The sequence below is a fragment of the Calidris pugnax genome, unplaced genomic scaffold (assembly GCF_001431845.1).
Source record: "Calidris pugnax isolate Ruff unplaced genomic scaffold, ASM143184v1 scaffold211, whole genome shotgun sequence".
NCBI classification, from domain to species: Eukaryota; Metazoa; Chordata; class Aves; order Charadriiformes; family Scolopacidae; genus Calidris; species Calidris pugnax.
Window position 1 is genome coordinate 6432575 of NW_015091083.1, and position 22604 is coordinate 6455178.

Below are 22604 nucleotides of genomic sequence, written 5' to 3' on the forward strand. Positions count from 1 at the left end.
GTATCATTGTAAGATTTGTTCAACTTTTGACCCCGCGGATAACTTCATGCTTTAATGTTTCACTGAAGAGCTCATGTTTGTGAGTATCATTGTAAGAATTAGGTCTGATTTGTTCAACTTTTGACCCCGTGGATAGCTTCATGCTTTAATGTTTCACTGAAGAGCTCTCTCAAGGCCAAATCCTAACATTGGCTCTGGCAGACAAGCTCTTGCCAACTTTGCTGTAATAGTTTAAGATGTCTTTGTCCTCCCCCTCAACCTTCTCTGCTGGCTTCTCTGCCCCTCTTCCAGACTGTAGCAGACTTGGCCAAGGGTGACAGAATGGGGGTGACTGAGACATAGGTTTCTTAAATTGCTCTTGAAGATGAGTTAGAGCTAAGACACCAGTCTGTGATTTGGCGTGCCTTCCCTGCAGGCACTTGTCCAGCTCTGCTGGAGGGCTCTGACCTTCAGTGGAGGAGCACACAGCTGTGAGAGGTAACTTCAAAATCAGCCGCAGCTGTTTGCCCCATGAACACACGTAGGAATGGTGAGCCCTCCATCCTGCAAATACTTACGCATGTGTTTAACTTCATAACTGTGAGTAGTTCCAGGAACTTCAGCGGGGCTTGAAGTTAAAATGGCACGTAAATTCTTGCAGAACTGGGAGCCCGCGTTTGCACAGGGTTGAGCTAAGAAAGCTTCAGTTCACACACATTGGGGCAATATGTTTCTGCAGCGAAACTGCACTGGAAGAAAAGTCCTAGGTTTGGGCCTTCTTCCCTTCCCAGATGCATACAGCGATTAAAACCAGACATCTCCACATCTCCCTATCTTCTAGGAGAGCTAGAGACCATTCCTGGAGACCGTGGGTAGCAGCAGGATGGAGAGCCTAAGCATGGTCCTTCTTGTGCAGCCTCTTTGGAGAAGAGCACAGCCTGTTTCATCCCAGGGCCACCACCCAGGTCACCCTTACACCTTACACAGGGGTGAATATCCCTGTGCTGCTCCACGAGCAGACCTGGAGACAGCCACCGACCGGGGCCGTCCCTGACAGAGTGATGCCAACAGATCTTGGTGCCAGCAAACCCCAGCAGCCCTGGGACACCCCCGGCCCCACTCTCCCGACCTGGCGCGGGCGACTTGAGGGATGGTTTCGGGAACATGTAACTATCTACATTTGCAGCTATTTTAGCTTCTTAGTCACTGGCCTGACATCCTGAATTGAATCCACGGCTGGCTACGCCGCTGAGGAACCGGCAGAGTGTTAAGAGGCTTTTCTTCAGGGATAAAGCTGGTGGAGCCCTCAGTGTCAGCCCTGGGCTGCTCAGGCTGAGGCGTGTAGGTAAAACCAGCCCCAATTTTTCACTGAGCTCCCAGTGTACTTCATGTAAAAGAAGGCTTCAAGGCATTTTGAAGAAAGATGTCCCCTGGGGTTCTGACAGCTCGTTTTCTCCAGGGGTTGTGTCTGGCCACCGGATCTGGAAGAGCTTCTCAGAGCTCCTCCATGGAGTCCCCTCCCTCCCACCTCCCTCTCCTCCCAGCCCTCGCACCAGTTCTGGGTCTGAAACCCTGACATTTGTTAAAGGTTCAGGCACTAAAGGTCTGTGTCAGGTAAAGCCCAGACTGTTCCTGACTGTTCTTGGGAGAAAAAGGGCCAGCAAACCACCCCCCCTGGGTGGTGAGGGCACCCACCATGTCCTGCACATCTGTGCCAAACCCCCCATGGCACAAACGCTGCCAGAGCATTTGCTTTCCCTTTATTAATGTGCCTAATGAAAACATCAATGTGCAGGGTGCTCTGTACTGACTGGACTGGTCTGGAAAGCTCATGCCAAGCAAATCCCACATAAACATTTCCAAAGATTAATAAAAAGTCAGTTGTAGGAGCAGCCACAAAATGCTTCACTAAGGCAGAATCAAAGTAGCATATTTTAAGCAAGCAAAAGTCATGAAGTTACAGAGAAATCTGCACTGACAATACTATTATATACCATGAAACAGCCTTCAGGAACAGTCTCACAGAAACCATTTCTCAGATATTACAGTACAAACAGAAGATCTGAGGTTTTTTTTTTCTTTCCCGCTTAAACAGATACAGCCCGGCTCCTGCCCCCTCTTCAGCCGTGAGTATTTCTGCTCAGAAGCTCATTTAACCTGCAGACGGAGAAGACACAGAGCAAGATGTCAGAGTGTGTCCCCCCAGCCCACCACCTCCCCCCCGTGGTCCCCCCCCTGCCCCGGGGGGAGCAGAAGCACCCCGGCAGTGGGGCTCCCACCTCCAACCCCACCGCACAGCAGTCAGCCCCGCTCTCCGGCGCAGATCTGTGGCTCAGCTCTTAAAAGCTGTTTCATAAATATTCGATGGCCTTTCCGACAGGGTAATGTGCCTCTGTGACATTAAAGAGGAAACTCTGCGAAGGGGAGGGATGACAACAAATTTATCCACCAATAGCACACTCTTTTGGCACAAAAGCACATTCTTATCTTTACATCCCATAATGAGAAGGCAGGGACGGGACTGTTGCTACAGCTCTCTGGGTGGGTAGATGTACAGTGTAAGAGAAGGGTGGCTGTAAATTGTTAGATATTCCCCCCCCTCCCTTTTCCCCCCCCCAGCCTTTGCAAGCAGAAGGACCCGTGCTCGCCTTCCTGCTGTGGTTTTCCTTAAGCCCCCGGTGAGGAGGACTTCTCTCACGATGTCAGACTGCGAGGGACTGCCTGTGGGTAAGCGCCAGATTTATATTTACCCCCTGTGCGTCCTGCCGACCAGTTCACATTCTCAGATTGCAAAGTCACACGCGGAGCCGCTTGCTTTCGAAGGGACCCGCCGCAGGGAGAGGAGAAACCCCCCGCGTGGTTCCTTACCAGTCCGTGGTGGTGGGCTGGGGGTGGGTGGTGATGCCTGGATTTTCTCTAAAGGCACAGGGGCTGGACAGAAGGAAGGGTTTGGTATTTCAGGCGGATGGTCTGGGGTGTCTGTGTCCGCAGAGATGGTGGTGTCGATGCGTCTCCAGCTCAGGAAGGAGAGTTTCTGGGGATGGGTCCTGCAGGACCAAGCGCGCTGTGTATGTGTCCTGTTCGTGCCTTGATAAACCCTCCCGGATGGTAGCGGAGGCAGCAAGGGCAGATAAATGTAATGCAAAGGGTTTATTTGCTGAAAGGAAATAGAAGCGTACTTTATTTTCAAAATAAGTGCCTTACATGTTTTGCCTATATCTGGAAAGGGGTCCGTTACTAGCGCTTAGGGCTGTACATGTCAAACTTCACCAAGCAGGAGAGCACGTCAGCAAGAAGCATGTTTCTCAGCTGGTTTTCTCTAACTTCTATAGGAACTGTAAACACTACTAGACTGTCTGCAGAAAAGGAAGTTCTTGTCGAAATGCTAGAGTAATGCCCTGCCAAGGCATTTTACTAATAAGGAGATGGACCACTGAAAATATCTTTTTTTTTTTTTCTTTTTTCCTTCTGCCATGGCAAGCATTTATCTTCTCACATATGTATATATAGATATATACATACACAAAGTGCGTAGCACTCCTATTCCACCGGCCCGGGAAGGCTGTGTGTCAGAGATGCGGATCTGGGCTAAAAAGTGGGGCTGCAGAAGGAAAAAGCTGCTGCAGTGCCTTTTTTTTTTTTTTCTTTTTTCCTTCTGCCATGGCAAGCATTTATCTTCTCACATATGTATATATAGATATATACATACACATAGTGCGTAGCACTCCTATTCCACCGGCCTGGGAAGGCTGTGTGTCAGAGATGAGGATCTGGGCTAAAAAGTGGGGCTGGAGAAGGAAAAAGCTGCTGCAGTGCCTTTTTTTTTTTTCTTCCCCCTCTCCCTGCTTCCATTTTACAAAAACAATCCCGAGTCCGAAAACCAGAGCGGAAAAGCATCAATTATGTATAGGGTGCAGAGCGAACTGCACCATGCGCAGTCCCCTGTGCCATCGCTGCTGTTGCCTAAAGAGGGGAGAGATGGAGGGGAATATTTCCCGCTTCCCTTCTCGAAGGGCTGCTCCGTTTTAACCAGCAAAGCTTCCCTTTTTCAGGCCTTTGATTTTCGGGGCCTGACCTCAGTTTGCTTGTTAAGCACTCCGAGTTGAGGGTGGGATATTTCAGGGCGACAGTGGCAGTATTTAGCTGGCATCTGATATTAATGATGAAAGTGATATTGAGTGCTCACGGCATGTTGTGTGCAGAAGTTACTGATATCTCAATTACCTTAGCTGGGGAAAGGACCGAGGAGGTTTCCTCCAGAAAAGCATTCGTAGATGCATGATCTGGGGGGAGGAAGCAGTTTGTTAGGGGCAGGAATGAAAAGTAAAGATAAAGCGATGTGTAGATGTGGATGTGGAGCAGAAATGGGCCAGCACACGCAGAGGAAAGGTTCCTTTCTCTCTGTTCCCCCAATAATCCTCCCACATCCCCCCACCATTCTCTAGCCCAGCTCCCCAGCAGCAGGGCTCTCCCTGCCCCACTTTGACCACAAGCCTCCGCTCCAGCCAAGGGGACACCACTGCACAGACCTTGCAGTGTTTTCTGCTTCATGTACATATAGATGTATACCTGCACATACACATATATAAACACACACAGAAACAGCACTGGAAATAGACATGGTGGGACTCCTGCGCAGCTATTAAGCAATTTTAGTGAAGCAGTTGCTGGCAGCTTGCTTCTCATGCCAAGGCATTTTGAAATCGAGTAATTCCCTTTGCAGTTATTGCTCTTTTACTAGCTGGTCCAGACTTTAAAACTTTAGTAGGAAAAAAAAAAATAATCCATAAAAAGGGCTGCAAAAAGTCAGCATCCAACTTTCTAAAAGAGAGAAAAACCACTTTGCTGAATCCGAGGAGCACAGTAAGGCTGGCTTTGCACTTTTAAATCCTTGGTTCTGAACGCGGCCAGATAATAGAGCCGCAAAAAAGTTGTTGCAGTGACAGGTATCATTAGCACGGCGGTGTGGCTGAGAGCCAGAGCCCTGCTCATAACCCAAACCCTACAGATGTATGCGTGCATCCGTGTGTACGCACGCACACAGCTATAAATAGGTTTAGCCAAAGCACAATAGTAACGTCAAGCGTATGCGTTCCTTCGCCCGCCCTTTTGCAAACAACCTCACCAACAACCTGGAGAAGCGCCGTTTGCAGTTACAGTAAATTAATGCCAGAATTTTTTAGCCTGCTCTCAGCCTACACAAGAATGTAGCAAGAACAGCTGCGTAATTGTTCCCTCGGACGGGCAGCTCGGAGAGAATGGCTGAATACAATCTTTGAATTAAATAGCTGGATATGGATGGGTGGATTTACCAATAATTTTTCAACAAGAAGCTTTTTTGCAGTAAAAGAGTGTCCTGCTTCTACGTTGGGAAGGGTTATGCAATTTTTCAGGGTGAAAGGATTGGGTGTTTTAAAATCTCTGTTTTCTGTTCAGTTTCAGCATGCCTGTGCCCTTTCGCTGGTGTGGAATGGAAAACTAAACATGTGATGCAAACAAAGTTTTGTTTTGTTGTCTGAACGTAGCGCAGAAGACATTAAAAAAGGATGCTAGATGTCAGATTGCAGATTCAATGTAAGCAAGTGTACGGTCATTTTGGACTGAATTCCTACCAAAAAAGGTACTTGAAAGCAATCGCTATCTAAATGATCTATTAGTGAACAGAATTCTAAAGTTTACACTATTAATTTCCCACTGTAATACAGGGAGATAAGAAAGAAAGAAAGAAAGATCAGTCACTTCAGGACAAATGCACTTCTATTTCTTTCTCATTAGCAGTTATTGACATACCGATGCTATCCATTAGTGCCAGCTACATAGATTTCCTGTCATTCCTACATGCAGATAAAAGAAAAGCACATCAATTATTTAAGTGCTTCCTCTTGTGTATATTATTTTTCTCTTGTCAGGAGACATAGTTCAGTCTCCGTACAGCTGAACGGCTTTTCACGCACCCAGCATTTTGACTAGGAATATATGAGTCATGATGGTTCTGGATCTTAACACAATCCTTCTGACTTCAGAAAAACCTCTGGAGTCACGCAAAGGTCCTTAAAGTGCCTCTTTCCTTATTTTCTTATTTCTTACTTCAGCCACAAACTGACTTCGAATAGCAGGGGAAACTTTTTGTGGATAACAGCCCTGTTGCAATAAGGCAAGGTATCCAGCCATAATAAATGAAGATTGTATTGCTGAAGAGGGAGTAGTTATTCAGACACTGTGAGCCTCATATGTACATACTTTCTCTGCTATTTACTACAACAGCGCTAAGAAGGGAAGAAACAGAATTGATGTAGCTTCTTCTGCAGCAGGTGGCATGCGAATCTAACTGAATTTCCTTAAAATTCCTCCCAAACTTTTATTGGCCTCGTTTCAATAGAGGAGGAAACAAGACCTTTCATCTGAAATATGTTCCTGACTCTTTAGCTAAATACTTCCTTTCAAAGCTAAAATTACACATTTCAAACATGTCTTTAAGACAGGCTGGAGCCAATTTGCTAAAATTGGTGTTTTCAGAATCAGGATATCCCAGAAACCTACAGGAATTTAGATTTCCTGAAACCGAACAGATATTCTGCACTGTCATGGGGAGCGCGTTTAGCTCAGGCAGAGAGGCTGCTGGAGAGCGAGACCTCCATCTCCCACGCTGGGCTGTCTCTGAACAGCTGCTGGGAATAAAATACGGCACAAATAAATTTTTGTAACAAAAAAATCCTTGGAAATGACTCAGCACATGCATGAGCAGTACTCCCGTCAAATAAAATTGCCCCACTTGCATCTACTCATACTATGCTTTAAATTAACCTTTCATTGGATTTGGTAAAGAATGTCTAGATTGTTGCAGATAACTCTGTGTCCCCCCGAGGGCTGGAGCACCAGCTCTGCTTTGCAGTCTAAACCTTAGGTAAGAGGTGTTGACGCTAATGTTGCAGTGTGAGTGGTCCCACTGAACCAGAGAGGAGGAGGAGACCCTGAGGACAGGGCAACGCCATGAAATCACCCTGCAGAAGCGCTGGACAGGCTGCGGTCAGTGCTCTGAGCTAAGCAGGGGAGCAGCAAGGGTTTTTTTCAGCATATCAACCCACCTACCTGCTGCAGGTTGGAAAGGCAATGGCGCATCTTAGGCACCTCAAGAGAGCAGTCTGCAGGATGGATGATAGCTCCTGACCCCGCTAAAACCATCAGCACTGGTTTGCATGCTTGGAGCTCCCCAGGAGCATCCCCCAGCCAGGGGAAGATGAAGTTGGGGTGCTGGGGGTCCCACATCTGCAGACCTTACTGTGCACGTTGAGGCACAAGCAATCTTGCAGTCAGTACTCTTAGAGTACAAAATAACCCATATAAAGCTTTCAGCTTTGGGAAAGGACAGGGTGAAGCCCAAATAAAGGGTGACTGTGGATGAGTACTGCTACAGGACCATCACTGAAGCTGTGCAGCCTTGCTCAGGTTGCTGGAGTTAGGTGGCACCATGGGATGCCTGAAGTCTGTCTAGGGATTTCATCTGAAGGTCTATGAGTTCAGCTGTGTTCTTGGCTGACTTGCTACATGCCGTGGCCAAGTCATTTAAAGGTGCTCTGCAGCTGCAATGGACATGATTGAGTCAAACGTCTTAAAGAGGGAAGGTAAAAATGCCTGACGATCAGTGTAAATCCTCAAGAAAGAAGCATTTCCAAATGCCATTTACCTCATTTAGTGGGTTGTCCTCTTGCTTCAGCCACTGATTGATCCAGGCTCACTGGGGAAGACGTTCTCTCTCTGCATGTGACTTCCTGTAGTAGAGCATCCTATCCATGAAGCTGTGTCATCCGGTTTGGCTGAAATCCCGGGGGATTTCCTGCAGCCTGTGTGGCTCACTCCTGCTCTCCCCTCTTTTCCCACGAGCTCTCTGCCACGCTCACCCAGCCAGCAGCCTGTCCTCTGCCTGCTCAGGAGTGGGGAAAGCCCTGGCCCAGGAGAAAATCCCCACTGGCTTCTGCCCTCTGCCTCCAAGCTCTCTGGCTGCTCCAGATCTATACAGAATCATAGAATCATTTAGGTTGGAAAAGACGTTTCAGATAATCAAGACCAACTGTAAACCTAGCACTGCCAAGTTACCACTAAACCATGTCACTCAGCACCCCATCTACACGTCTTTTAAATACCTCCAGGGATGGCAACTCAACCACTTGTCTGGGCAGTACGTACCCCTTGGCAAATTCATTTCCTTTGGTATTTGGGAAGTCAGGTCAGAAGATGAACATTAATTTTTAGAACCAATCACAAATTTTCTAGTAGAGTGTTCTTCCATCACAAAATACAGAGATCACCAAATCAAAATGCAACATTTTGTCGACAATTTCAATATATTAATACATTTTGAAAGACAACATCTTGAAAATTGAAAATGAGTGGGAAGTAAGACAAAAACTCTTGGAATGCTTGGGTAAATTAAAACCAAATATAATATCTGGGTTCCTTGGCCCAGTTTGATGCAAATGAGACTGAAATCTCAGAATTTTCTTGGCAGCTGGGAAGTCTCCTGCCAACCCTCTCTGTCATTTCCCTTGGAAGTGCTGTGGGCCCCTGTCCCTGGGGCTCGGCAGCTGTTAGGTGGGACCTGACTATGTTCCAAGTGTGTCCTGAGCAAAGGCATGGGGTTGGGCTGCATCCTGAGCCTCTGCATTTGAAGCGTGGCAGGTGAGGTGTTCTTCTGTGGACTGGGCTAAATACTTGGCTGGGAGGCAGGACCTGCCCTGCCTTTCTAAAGCAAAATGTGAGTGTGTGTGCTATGGGTTGCTGCGGCTCCAAGTTGGGAATATTTGAGCTAGCACAGACATTAACACCCATTTTTGGAAATCTGAGTTTGCAGAAATGTACTGCATTTTCTGAAGAGGAGTGCTGAAGAAGGAGAGCTCTTTCAGCCAGTCATTTCGGACGGTTGAAGTTGACACGAAAGTTTCCAGCTGGGATGCTGGCTAAGGGTCTAGTTAAGGAAATAAAGAAGATGCTACACAGTTCCCAAGTGCTCATCCTCTTGCCCCCCCCTCCATCCTCAGCAGGAGGATTTTGCTTATCTATAGAAATATTTGGAAGCTGTAGTTTGTCCCAGGGTCTGTGAGCACTTGCACAGACTACACAGCACATTTCTGAGCAGTCTCATTCCATGATGTTTACAGTAACTTAAGGCACGCAAAAAACAACCAATGTGTTTTTTCTCCTCCTCTCCCTCATGCCTCACAACATCTGCAGCATTTCCAACATAGTCTGTGTTAAGCCATCGGCATTTAGAAGCCATAATTGCATTTAACATTTGTTTCTTGCAGTCTGGAGCCCTCTCTTGCTACAGACCTGTTTTACAGGCAGTAATTTGGAGGGTGGGGCACCCTTCCTTTATTTTGCCATTCAGACTCCAAAATAAATGCCCAGTTTGCCCTCCCCCCACCCTGGTGGATGCCCAGTCTCTCATCTACATATTCAGTTGCTTCTCTTTCCTTGCTGCCTGGGATCAGCTCTCACCCCACACTAATGGTTTCCACAGTTAAATTCTTAGCATTCAGGATTCCCTTAGATCTCGAACCTCTATAACTCACCTAAAAGACTGGCAAGATCCCCCAAATGCTTTCTTCCATGTGGGAGAGGAACTCAGGGTGTTGGAATGGGCTCCCAACAAATGCCAAGGGCTGGGCATGGACCTGCTGATAGTGGCCAGGATCAGTTCCCCAAAGGAGTCCTGGGTTTTCCGGAGCAGCTGAAGTCACCGTTGAGTCAGTGGGACACGTGGGGACTGGTCAGAGCAGAGCTTTGGTTCTGCACTCACTCTGTCAATCACAGAAATTGCTTTTGGAAGAAAAGCCTGTCTTTGCAAGCCGTTGCTCAGATGACTCCAAACTGGGCTCAGTAAATTGGCTGTGGCCCTTGAGGAGTCACAACAAATTCCAAAAAGATTTAGGAACGTACAGTACTGTCTCCATCACAGATAACAGGGAGCATTTCAGGGAAGTACCAAGGGCTCATTCATCTCAGTCAGGTCCTTTCCTTCACCTGGGCAGGAACCCCCCAGCACCCCATCAGCATTCTCAGCACTGTTTGCGTGGCTCATGCTCCTATCACTTCAGTGCCCCTTGGGAGAGCAAAGGATCTCAGCCACACCAGCTAGTGTTGGGGCATGAAACATGAGTTTGGAGAGTGGTTGAAAAGTTTATTTCCAAAATCCCCTCATAAATCCTTAGTCACTACTTGCCAAACTTGGCATTCCACATGGTTTTCACCTATTTTGCAGATAAATATACTTACTGGCTGCCTAAACAGCACACGTGCACTCCTATCCTTTGTGGTGTGCTCTTTGTGGAGCTGCAGGACACACTATGGCTTTGCCAGTGTCCCTCAATCACACAGCACACCCAGAACACTTCCCAGTAACTAAGGAACCTACCGTGAAAATGGTAAAATCCTTGCTGCCACAACCGGCAGTGGGAGAGGAGCCCCAGGGCTGTTGGATGGGGCGTATTTGCGTGAGTAGCAGCTCTCCCGGTTCACTAGGATGCTCACGGTTGTTCCTGCCTCCCAGGTGCTCTGATGAGAGAATGACCCTGCACTTCAGCAGCTCCACGTGTCCTAAAAGCATGTCAAAGCCCAGCAGGCAGCCAGCTACCCCAGCAAGGAGTCTCCAGACTGAAGCCAGGGTTGGGTGAAAACACCTGTAGCTAGACAGCTTGCCTAAAGATGCCTCCCTGATGCAATGAAGAGGTGAAAGCACACAAAAAAAAGACCTGTGTGCAACATCTTAGTTTTTTCCACAGATACTCAAAGACCTGTGTGCAACACCTGAACATCTTAGTTTTTTCCACAGATACTCAAAAATCTACAAAGGTGGCAGCAAGATGAGGGTCTCAGGTTGTGCTTGATCATATCACAAGGATTAAGAAGGACCTAACTTCAGGTTAAACATATAATTTGTGCATCTCCCAGTCTCTGGGGGAAGGAAGAGCCTGACCCAGACCCATTGGGGTCAAGAGGAGCCTTTCCATTCACTCTAATGAACTCAGATCATGACTCCTAGAATCTCAGGAATACTTTTACCCACCTGACCTGGCTGGGCTTGGTTCTTCATCTTCAGCCTGAGCCCTGTGCTGTGTGGCTGGGGAGGTTTGCTGGGTGAGACCTCACCAGCAAGCACTCTCCTGGTGCGTGGGAAGCACCGTGCATTAGTCATACTTTATCCCAGCATGATTGCTCAGAGAAGAGTATTTATATTTGTACCTAATTAAAACTCAGTGAATGTTTTGTATTTCCCCTGCTGAAACATTCCTAAATATGACTGAGCAATAAGTCACAGCTGTGTGTGTGGTATTATTCTGAGTTTATAGATGAGAGACTTAGGCACATCAAGATCAAGCCAAAAGCAGTTCCAACTGATATGGGTGTCTAATCAGAGATGCTGAGGAGCTCTTCTTTCAGAGCACCCAGCACAGCACCATGTTTCATACGTTCAAATTTCATTGGCATCTGTGAGACCCGGGAATGTCTGTAAATCAGACCTGCAGTCTCCAGTCCAGGACGAGGAGATGAGGAACGTGCCATCAGAGACCGTTTGTGACAAGCTTGGTTTCCACAGTTGCTCTGTGGACCAAATCTTTTCCCTTTGAAAGCTGCTTTGCAGCTGAGACACAGATGTAATCCAGCTCCCAGTAATACTTTTCAAGCTGACTTAGCCTGAAATCGTCCTTGATCTTCCCGGAATTGCATTCTTTACCATGTTCAATATCTCCAGCAGGTAAAGCTGTGGTGTTCTGATAAACAGCCAATTGGAAACATGTATGTCATAAAATACAAAACACTCTGACACCTCATAACTAGACATCTAGCAATAAGTACACATGGTATAATAACAATTTGATACTTAACCAATTGTTTGGAGATACTCTGCAGTGTCAATAGCCTCACACATGAGCACCTCTGGTACAGGCAGCTTGTCCCTGGGACACTAAATCTGTCATTTTCTACAGCTTTTCTGTCTCAGATGAGAGGCTCCCAGGTTCATCCTGTGGCTACAAACTGTCAGCTGGCCTTCTCACACCCATCTGACTTAGGCATGAGATTGCAATCCGTTTGTGTGGCAGGCATATGGGCAGCATGTGGCTTCCTTTGAGAAGGAAACTATTATTTCCTGCATCTATCATAAATTCCAAATGGTACATTCGGGCATGACTGTTTGAAAACAGACAGTCCATTGATGAAATGGAAGCAATTTCTCTGGGAAATTTCACCTAAACCGTTTGATTCATCTTAGTGCTGCTAACTCTTTGATGTTTATCATGACCCTCATAAGATTTGTTTTAGTTTATTTTGTTCTAAAGCCAGGTTTCTTGGGTCATGAGTTTTTGGGGGTTGTCAAAATGTCTATGCCTGTTTTCCCCCAGTCAGCAACATATGGAGAGTCTTATGTCACTGAAGACTGAAGTTTTTTTTTCAAAGATGTTTTGGTCAGGTATTTAAACATCTAAAGCATAGGGAGAAGCATCATATGGGAAAGTACAAGAGAATGTGCAGTGTCTGGAACAGATATAGCAGGCTGAGGCATACAGTGCTCACATGTGTAGGCTGGAGAATAATATTTCTCTAACAAAAACTGTCTTTTTAAACACCGACCACATTTTTGCATGTTTTCATTTTGAGTCACTTAATGAAAAAATTGGAAAACTCCAGGGAAAGCATTCAATCTGCTCACAGCTTTTCACAGGAGGAGTGTTTGTTTTCTCAGCAAACTCCTCTCCTACAATTATTTGGTTTCTTCAGATCTTTGGGGAGCCTCCCCACACACAAAGTAGCTGGAGAATCTTTTTGCAGTCCTTTACTACTCCCTGCCTACTCTGATGTCCTATAAAGTGGGGGGAGTAAGAAAACAGCTCTTCACTCTTCTCCCGCTACACTGGAAGGAGCCTTCCATGGAAAAGTGGCCAGATGACACATTTTTGTCAAAGCATGATGAATTTCTCCTCCCTGCTGTAGGAGCCTCACTGCTCAGATCAATCCAAACATAACCCACGCCCACGAGGCTTCAGCATGGTTTTGGCCTCTGGGAGTCCAGAAGGACAATCAGACCCTGAATGTGAGCATCTCCCTGCTTCATACTGCCATCAGGACCTCAGCAGGACAGAGGCAGTTCCTGAAGCAGCACATGTCCTCCCATGCCACGTCCCTCACTCCCAAGGTTGGTGTCCCAACAGGGGAGAGGAGGCAGAGGAGCTCCCCAAAGTACATGAGAAAACTCTCTACTCCATAGCTGTGAGACACCATGGTAGCCAGGAGCCAAACATCTCCTTTTTGTCCAAGGGAGAGATACAGGCTTAGAAAATACTCAGTTTTTCTAAACTGTTTTTACTTTGTCCCATAGAAATGTGCTTCAAAGTTGAGTGCACGTTTAGCATTCGCTTCCTTTTCCTAATGAAGCGCAGCAGCTGGGTTATCCTAGATAATGGTGCCAAATCTTTAAAGACTTCCTTATTCCGAGGCGATTGCTCAATTGACAATCTGCCTCGTTAATTAAGCTGCCTTCAAGGAGAGAGGAGAACTGGAGGCAACTGAACAATTTAATCAGTTGACGGGAAGGGCAAGACAAGGCTGTGGCGTGAGTCCATCCCAGCACGACCCCAAACAGCTGTGTCTCTGCCACCGGGAGGGCCTGCCTTCTCGGGAATGAACTTGAAGGGAGTTGTTTGGAGTGAGGAGCCAGCCCAGGGAGATAAAATTTACTTTCCACTACTCGATGTGCTGCCTTGCCACAGGACAGCCTGTTTATAAGTCGGCTGCCTGGAGAATGCCGAGGAGCGAATGCAGCTGGGCAGGCACCCTCTCGTACGGGTTCTCCAGGCTTGGTCTTGTTCCTCTGTGCCAAATCACTCATTAATTACTAGCAACGAGTCTCTCCTTTCAACAGTTCTCCAGAAATCTCCTTTCAACAGTTGAAAGCATCTGATTTGCTCACGGAGATCCTTACGTGCTCAGATTTCTGTCTGTTGATCAGGTATCAGACATCTACAAAAGGTGCAAGTAATCAGCAGGAAGGCTAATTCTTCACTGAGCTCACTTTATGGTCAGGGATGGCCCTAGGTTTCTGCCTGGAGCTAGAGGTTAACTTTAGTTCAGTAAAAGGTTATTAGATTCTCATTTATGCTTCCATTATTTCCCCAAAGCCACTTAGCAGAACTGAGTTATCTTCCTTGTCTAAATGCTCTGGCTGCTGCTGATGCTTGGCTGCCTTCTCTGTATTTCCATGGCCAATGTTAAATTTAGACGAGGAGCAGAGATTTCTCCTCTACACCTTCACTTTGTGGGGTACTCATTGACTGCTGTGGACACAATGGGATCAAAAAATCCCATTTCCTACACAGTCAAGTGGGCTGGGAAGACTGATTCCTTCTTGCTGCATAGTAGAGCTCCTTTGTGTGAAGGGCCTGTGCCCTGAAGGACACTGCTGCAGGGGTCCAAAGACCCAGGACCACCCTTTCCTTTCTTGTATGGTATCTTTGGCAAGTACTTCTTAAAAATTTTCTTTCTTCAACCGTGTATGTCGTTCTCAAGAGATCCTAAGTAAGTGGTGTCTCTGCCGTAGTGTGGTGCTCCCCAGAGACACCCAGTCTGAGATCTCTTTGGCTTTTCCTCGGTTCTTCCAGTCCTGCCCATCTGCTGCTGCCTTCATTGCTCTGCTCAGCAGCAAGTCCTGGAAAGGCACCTTGGCTTTATCTAGAAATGGAATAGAAATCATCAAAATATCAATAATTATAGAATCATAGAATAGTTAGAGCTGGAAGGGACCTTAAAGATCATCAAGTTCCAATCCCCCTGCCATGGGCAGGGACACCTCCCGCTAGACCAGGTTGCTCAAAGCCCCATCCAGCCTGGCCTTGAGCACCTCCAGGGATGGGGCATCCACAACTTCTCTGGACAATCTGTTCCAGTGTCTCACCACCCTCACAGTAAAGAATTTCTTCCTGATATCTAATCTAAATCTCCCCTCTTTCAGTTTAAAACCATTAATCCTCTTCCTGTCGCTCCACTCCCTGACAAAAAGTCCCTCCCCATCTCTCCTCTAGGCCCCCTTCAGGTACTGGAAGAGGCTATAAGGTCTCCCTGTAGCCTTCTCTTCTGCAGGCTGAAAAACCCCAACTCTCTCAGCCTGTCAAAAATACGAAATGCTTCACGAATTTGCATGTCATAATAATAAGAATTTATGGGACTGAAGTTTTGGCATCTGAATACTTCTAAAGTAGAAATGCAAAAGTATTTTTCTGCTTGGTGTGAAGATTAGGAGGAATTACTTTGTGCTTCTACTGTTTTCACATCTTAAACGAAGGCAGGTTTCTCCAATTCTTATGCAATAAAGGTGGAATTTTACCAAGTAGCTGGTAATGACCCAAACCACAATAGTGAAACATGAGCCACTTGCTCAAGTCACTGAAATCTCAGAAGGGAATTATGGCCTTTAGCAGGGTTCATTTGAGGTATACTACTTAAGGTAATAGGGCTGGACAATCTCATTAAGATTTATTTCTACCCCATTTAAACATGGGTTCAAAAGTACAGCTAGAGCTGTACTGGCTTTATCTTTGGCTTACGGAAGAGATTGGGAAAAGAAGTAAACAGAAAACACAATCGCTCAATCTGCTGGGCTGGGAGACTGCAGTATATAAGGAACACAGAGTTGTGCCCAGCAGGCCTGGAGGCTGAGGGAATCAGAACAAACTTTTGTCCTTATTATATGGCATAGGCTTTTTTTTTTCGTTTGTTTTCCCCATTGAATATAAGAAATATTGCATCATTCCGGGAGGGAGGGGGTTACACAAAATCGCCTCTGCTCTTCCCTAGTGGTAGTTCATCATGCTCACTGGACTTGTTCCAGACCCAAATTTGTCCCTACTCATTTGGGAAATGCATGGTTTAGGAAAAATACGTTTTCAAATATTTCGGCTTGTGTTGCAGATTCCCTAAGTAGTCTGAGATGTTTACAAAGCTTCCAGTACGTTGGGCTTGTCCTCCCCCAGATAATGATATGTGGTGACAGTAATCCTTCTATCACACTCTAAGTGCTTGTTCCTGATTCTGTTGAAGTCACCCAGACTGTGGGTTACTCGGAAACATTTATTTTCTCTCCTCCTTCAGCATAATAGAGGCAGCGGATCTTTCCACCTGGGAGAGGAGAATTAGCTAGACAGCAAATGCAAAAGCTCACTAAATTTGCTTAAGTGTCTTTCTGGAGAAGTGGGAATAGATACACTCGGATGCTTTAAATGCTAGAGAGAGGCTACACCTACTAGAAGAGACTCGTGGTGATCGTGGCCTGAAGCCCAGGAGCTTTTGGGATCAGACACCCTGTAATCCACAGGTCAAGCTCAGGCTGCCAGCGTGGCCCAGCTCTCCTCTTCCAGCAGGCAGCAGTGGGGCCATCCTAGGGCTTGCCCCCATGGGAGGGTGGGCTGTGGGGCTGCAGGGCCAGCACCAAGGTGGACTTCAGCAGGCAGATGACGCGAACAGTAGAGGACATGACCTCCAGCACGTCCATGGTGTTGCTTCCTCATGACACCATACCCAAGTCCTTCAGTCTGTGAATGAAGTTTCTTGTTTGGGCAAAACTCATTGTGTTTTCACCCTTCTCAGATTTGGACCATCCCTTGTGGTTTACCAAGACCCAGGGAAAATGGGTACATCCTGAGGTCCCTGGAGATACCAAGGCAGGCAGATGCATTTGGCCCCCTCCCACATTTTCTGTGAGAGGCTTGACTGCAAAGTAGATCCAGCATTGCTCCTCTCCAAGTATGATTTCCTTGGCACTTGTTTAGTGCATAAAAATCCACAATCAACACTGCTATGTAGGACAGGACTAAGATCTGCATGTTTGGAAGAAAACTAAGGGATTGAATAGAAAGAAAAATGGAGTCGACAGCTCTAAGGACCCATCACCATAGTATCAAACCACTATTTACAAAACTTCTCTGTGAAGAACTTTCCACAGGCTCTTTCCTTCAGTTTTGGTTAAACTCAACATAGTCACTGCTCTGGATTTAAACTCTGCTCTGAAAGGCCTGTAATCTAAACATGGAAACATTTAAGTCATGCGCTAAAACAAGAAAATGAAGTTGTACAGTGTGATCTGGTGCCATGTGAGGACCCCTGGGTTGGTCCTGGTGGAGCTGCAATGGCCCCATTTCATAGAGCAGCACCCAGGGAAAACCTTCCTGCCGTCACCAGAGCTGCCATCCTTGGGAAGAAAACCTCCTGCAAGCCCCAGAGCTGCCATCCTTGGAGGCAATCCCTCCTGGAAGCCCCAGAGCTGCCATCCTTGGGGGGAAAACCCTCCTCCAAGCCCCAGAGCTGCCATCTGTTTTTGGCGGCTGAGGTGTGTGAAATACAGCTCAGACTCCGGTGGAAAAGGGGAAAATTAATTGGGTATTCAAACTTCATTCTGTTTTAATCTGGAATTATTAAGGATATTCATATTTTTAAACATAATGTTTAATTTGACAGCGTCCCATTAAAATGCTTTATATAAGCTCATTAGAAGCATCTGTGCTGTATCATATTTATTGCAATTAGCAAATATTAGTGGATCAACCAAACTGCAAGATATTTTTTCTGTCCTGGTCCCCTTTTGTTCCTCCGTCTCCTGCCTGTCATAACCTAAGCACAGCCTAGATTAGATCCTTTCACACATCAGCCTTTCTGTCTGACAAGTTCTAAAGGAGGAGGAATAAAAAAAAAGGAAAAGAAATAGAAAATTAACCATTAGGAGCCTCTGAGAAATCAAAAGAGCCTCTTAGATTAAGTCCCTCACCAGTGTCAAGGCCAGCAGCAGTGCCAGGGGCATTAGTGGCACTAAGTCACTTAATTCCGATATGATTCAGAATCATTTGTAGCTATCGGCTTATTCAGAGCAAATCCTCTTCCTCCCAGGTCTTTTGTTTGCCATCTCTTGACAAGCCACGTTGCATATAAATGAACTTGTAAGATATGTGAAGGAGGGATGTATTTTCATTTGTGGTGAGGTTTCATGCATGCAAATGCTACTGTAGAAATACTATTAATGAGTAGGATTAATAGTTAATGAATCCAATCCTTATTTTGGTTTTGTCTGGGGTTTTTTGAGCCCTTACTCAGTTATAAAATATGTGAAATGAAATAGATGTTTTTCTGAATAAGGACAGAGGCCCCTTTTTAGAGATACTTAGACCTTGCACCAGGTGGCCCAGCTGGCCCATGTCCCAACCTGGATCTCACGGGATGGCTGGAATTTAGCCTCTGAGGTCTTTCATGGTTTGTGAGTGAATCACAGGCTGCTAAACCACCCCAGGCCCACAGAGAGCTCGGGTTCCCAGGAAGAAGCAAAGGTTTGGGTACCCGAGTCTCAAATACTGTCCTGAGTGCTGGAGCTCCGATATATATGCTAGCTCAGACCTTTCAGCCCAACTTGTGTCCACGAATGCCTGACTCCTGACTTTACTGAGCAGATAAGCACTGGTGCTTATCCTACAGCTTCCTGAGAGGATTCCCATCCTCTAGCAGAGGGCATCCTAACTAACTGGGCTGGGATGCTGTGACCAGACGGTGTGGAGAAGCATTTTGGAAGCCATGTGGAAATCAGTACTAGACCCTCCACGACAGACCTTGAGCTTTTTCCTAGCAGTGCCGTGTGGCTGTGCAGAGGAAGGACTGCTGGTCCTCGGCCAAGCTCCAGCCTTCCTTGGCTTGTCAGCCGTGCTAGGCATTGCTGCTCCTTCTGCCCTGTGTGCTAACCTGCACTGCCTGTCTTTGAGGACAGCTGGAAAAATAGTCCAACTTTTACAAGGTTGCTAGAGTTTTTTTTTAATTTTTCTGGAAAGGGAGGAAATAAAGGTGCCCAGGAAGCTCACTTATTCATTGCACCCAATCATTGTCTTCTCTGTTTGCAAAGAGCTTACTGCAGAAGTGCCAGACACGTGGAGCAGCAATCAGAAAAATGATAAATGTCAAAACTCTTACATGAGCTTCACAGATCAGAGTTTAGAGAGTTCATTTTGGGGAATTCCTCAATGAAGGTCCCTGTTTAAAGGAGACCTATTCTGCTGCTATTAATAATCTACATTTAAGAGCCCAATTTGAGATATTTTCTAGTCCTGTTCTTTTCTATTGGAGTCGCTTGGGTCTCTGTTTCTCTTCCCAGCTGATGCCCTTTCCTCCTAATGCCCTCCCGTGGGACAGTCTGCTACTCCACCACTTGGAAATCAATCCCAGGGTGTCTCTTGCAGGAGGTGTACTCTGAGTGCTCACCACTAAATAAGCACGAACCCCCGAAGGCCATTAAATAGTGCTATGTGTCATTGCTACAAGCAGAAATTAACAGTTGCAAGATGCCTGGAGGTAGTTTATAGCCCCATCTGGAAATACTCACCCACCCTGAGTCTGCCTCATTCTATGTTCAAATCTTTCCATTGGTTTGAGGGAGCTCAGCTTGAATTTACTGTTAGGACTTAACTTAGGTTCCTAAAATCTCAAGATCTCATCTATTATTTTTCTTTTAAATTGTTTGATCCAAACATCATCAACTGAAAAATATGTCTTTGTCCTGTTGTGTCTTGCACAAATGCAATCTTTATGGCATGTGCTGGTTGAACTTAAAAATGTCATTGGTACCTACTTCCATTGCCTTTCCAGGAATGGATTTAGGACACAGTCTAGACATTAATGCCTTGCCTGATAGTGAGGAGCATCGAGAGTGGGACCAAGTTAGGATCAGATTACATGAAAAGAGAAAGACAAGCTGCAGAATCCACAGCTAGGCAGAAGAGAGTAGAGTATCTCATCGATAAATTTATCAGTATTTCAAACTGGTCCATGGGAGATGAAGCCCTGCAAACTACGGCACCACAAACTGCAGGCTGTATCCTAGCTACGTTAGCTGTGATCTTGCACCAGTTGGTTCACAGAAAATTTGAAAAGGAGGATAAATATTGTCTATAATCCCTATTGCCAAAGAAAATGCAAGCGGTATTATTTTCAGCTGCTTACTCATTCAGAGGGAGCCACAGCACATGAGTCTTGCTGTGCTTTTTGGCTGCTGGGAGCCAGCAGCTCTCCTCTTGGACCGTGGAACTGTGCCTGCCCGGCTCTTGAGGGAAAACAGGGATAAATCACAAGTTCGTCGATGTTGCCTCACTAACGTGATGTGTGTAGTCTAAGCATGTACAGCATGGATCAGGCACGTGCTGTTGGAAGGGAAAGTGTTTTGGGAAACTTTTACAAATGGAAAGACAAATATGCTGGTATCTCTTGTTGTGCTCCAATAGGGACACATAGAATTATGTGCAGACTGGCTAAAGAAATCATTACCTTTGTCAGTGGTAACGACGTTCCATAACAAAGACAGATTGTGTCTACAGAGAAAAATAAGAGAGGTGACTGCCAAATAATATCAGTGAATGTATCAAGAAAATACTATTTTGTTTAAAAAATAAAATATTGGCATTAAAATCTGGTTACATGCCTTGTCTAAACTGAGAGATTAAATATTCAGTAACTAAGTATCACTACCAAAAGTTTTTATTTATTATTCCCCAGTTATCCTACTTCAAGTTAAATACATCACAAAATGACTCTTAGTAGCAAAAAAAATTAAACCAGCTATCTTTTATTAGTTAGGAGTGAATCCCTGTATCAAAAGATAAAATATGTCAAACCTGGGATCCTATTAGAAGTAAAAAAGGAGTACATAGACATTAACCAGAGCATGCCAGATCCCTTCCCTCTGGAGCCAGCATTCGTGGGCACACCAAGTAGCAAGGGATGGTTTCAATCCCAGGAAAGACCTGGCTCAGCCGTGAGCAGCTGGAGGGGTGCTCTGGAGGAGAAGCAAGTTTTGGCTCCTCTGTGTTTGGCATTGAGGTCAGTAACATCAATGTAGACTTGTCACCCTGCTCTCTCAACTAAACCCCCTCTGATTCACCTGCCCTTTGCGTTTGGGCAGCCATGAAGAAGCCCATAGTGCAGCTGAAGAAGCCTCTTTTCCCCTCATTCTTCCTAAGGTTGTTAGTGATGGGCGGAGCTGGCTTACAAAAACCATAGTTCCAGAAATACGGTGATATTGTAACAGGTAATAAAAAAATCCAACAGCTCCAACCAGAGCCCATTTCAGGTTCAAAATGCCTATCAATGAGCTCAATTATACATTCATAAACAGTCACTTGCACTAAAAGGATGTCACCAAAGGGCCCAATTTCATTTTCTCCCAATCTGCAGCAATTTACAGGATTGTGATTTAAGTCCTGGTCATCACCCTGAGAGTACTTGTTTGGGGGATGGGGAGTTAAATCACAGGAAGCTTTCTTTCTCTCACAGAATTAGCTGTACCTCAAGAAGTCATTCAGCACAATTATTTATTACTTGCATAAATCAGGGGAATGCAAAGAGATCTGCCACTGAAGTTTAATGGCATATTCCTGTTTCTGTCATTGTTCCAACATATCTAACCCGAGAAAGGGGTGATTCCTTGGGTTTGTTTTTGAGGTTTTATTTTTTTGTTTGGTTTGGTTTATTTTTTTGTTTTGTAAGGCTGCATGGTCCCAGGGAAATAATAGACAGTGATTTATTTATGAAATTCCTAGAGCGGGAGGAAGTCATGCTTGGGTCTTGCTGCCATGGAGGGAGATAAATAGACTGTCCTAATATATCTAGCTAAAGAAGATACAGCCCATAGGAAAACAGACTGAGCAAGACTGGAGAGATGTATACAAGCTGGCACGGGAGATACTGAGCCAGAGAACAGACTGTTTAGATAGAGACACTTATGGGTACTCCCCACCAACAAATGAATCATCGAGGACATAACTGGCTATTTTTAGCTGCAGTGTCTACGTTTCTTTTGCCTTTTACCTTGAGAAAACTGTGAAGCACTAGCCAGGAGCCACTAAAAATCCGTATGGAGCAATGCTGGGCTTCCCGGAACAGATGGGCAGGGCTCATCTTGGCTGGGCAGTAGAAGGGCCTACAGACATATATATACATATATATATCTGTACGTGTATATGTGTGTGTGTGTCCATGTAAAGTAGTTCATTCCATATATATATCTGTACATGTATATGTGTGTGTGTGTCCATGTAAAGTAGTTCATTCTCCCAATACAGATACTCACGTGATGGGTAAAATGGGGGTGCTCAGGCACCCTTTGTGCTGCCACCCCCCTGCTCCCGTGCTTCCCCTCAGCTCCCCGGTGGGGATCAGGGAGATCAGTCGCATCTTCTGATATCCTAATTGTTGCTCTGTAGTTCATTCTCCCAATACAGATGCTCACGTGATGGGTAAAATGGGGGTGCTCAGGCACCCTTTGTGCTGCCACCCCCCTGCTCCCGTGCTTCCCCTCAGCTCCCCGGTGGGGATCAGGGAGATCAGTCACATCTTCTGATATCCTAATTGTTGCTCTGGGCAAAATCCTTTGACTTCAGCTCTGGAGATCATGATTTAATCTGATAATTTAGCCCGATGCGGAAACCGGTGGGTAACACAATATTTGTTTTTATCATTATATTCACCATTTGGAAGTAACGGGGGCTGCAAACCTGTTGTGATTTGTGGCAGAGCATCCCATTAACGCATCTACAAAAGAAGCAAAGATGCCTCCT

General features: G+C 45.9%; 1 protein-coding gene and 1 long non-coding RNA gene across 3 annotated transcripts in view; one reads left to right on the forward strand and one right to left on the reverse strand.

Annotated features, from left to right (window-relative positions):
- Window positions 1-1898: 1898 nt before the first annotated feature.
- Window positions 1899-3120, reverse strand: LOC106897144. Of its 2 annotated transcripts, none has more exons than XR_001413734.1 (2): window positions 2848-3120; window positions 1899-2136 (listed from the first exon to the last, which is right to left on the reverse strand). It is a non-coding gene; the product is annotated as an uncharacterized LOC106897144 (long non-coding RNA). The 2 variants fall into 2 exon arrangements; XR_001413733.1 differs by lacking the exon at window positions 2848-3120 and adding an exon at window positions 2259-2512.
- The window catches only part of EML1 (echinoderm microtubule associated protein like 1), a 129957-nt gene continuing 109887 nt past the window's right edge, over window positions 2535-22604 (forward strand). The window contains exon 1 of the mRNA XM_014957574.1: window positions 2535-2706. Coding sequence (XP_014813060.1) covers window positions 2679-2706 — 28 coding nt within the window. The 5' untranslated portion in view covers window positions 2535-2678. The remainder of the gene's footprint in view (window positions 2707-22604) is intronic.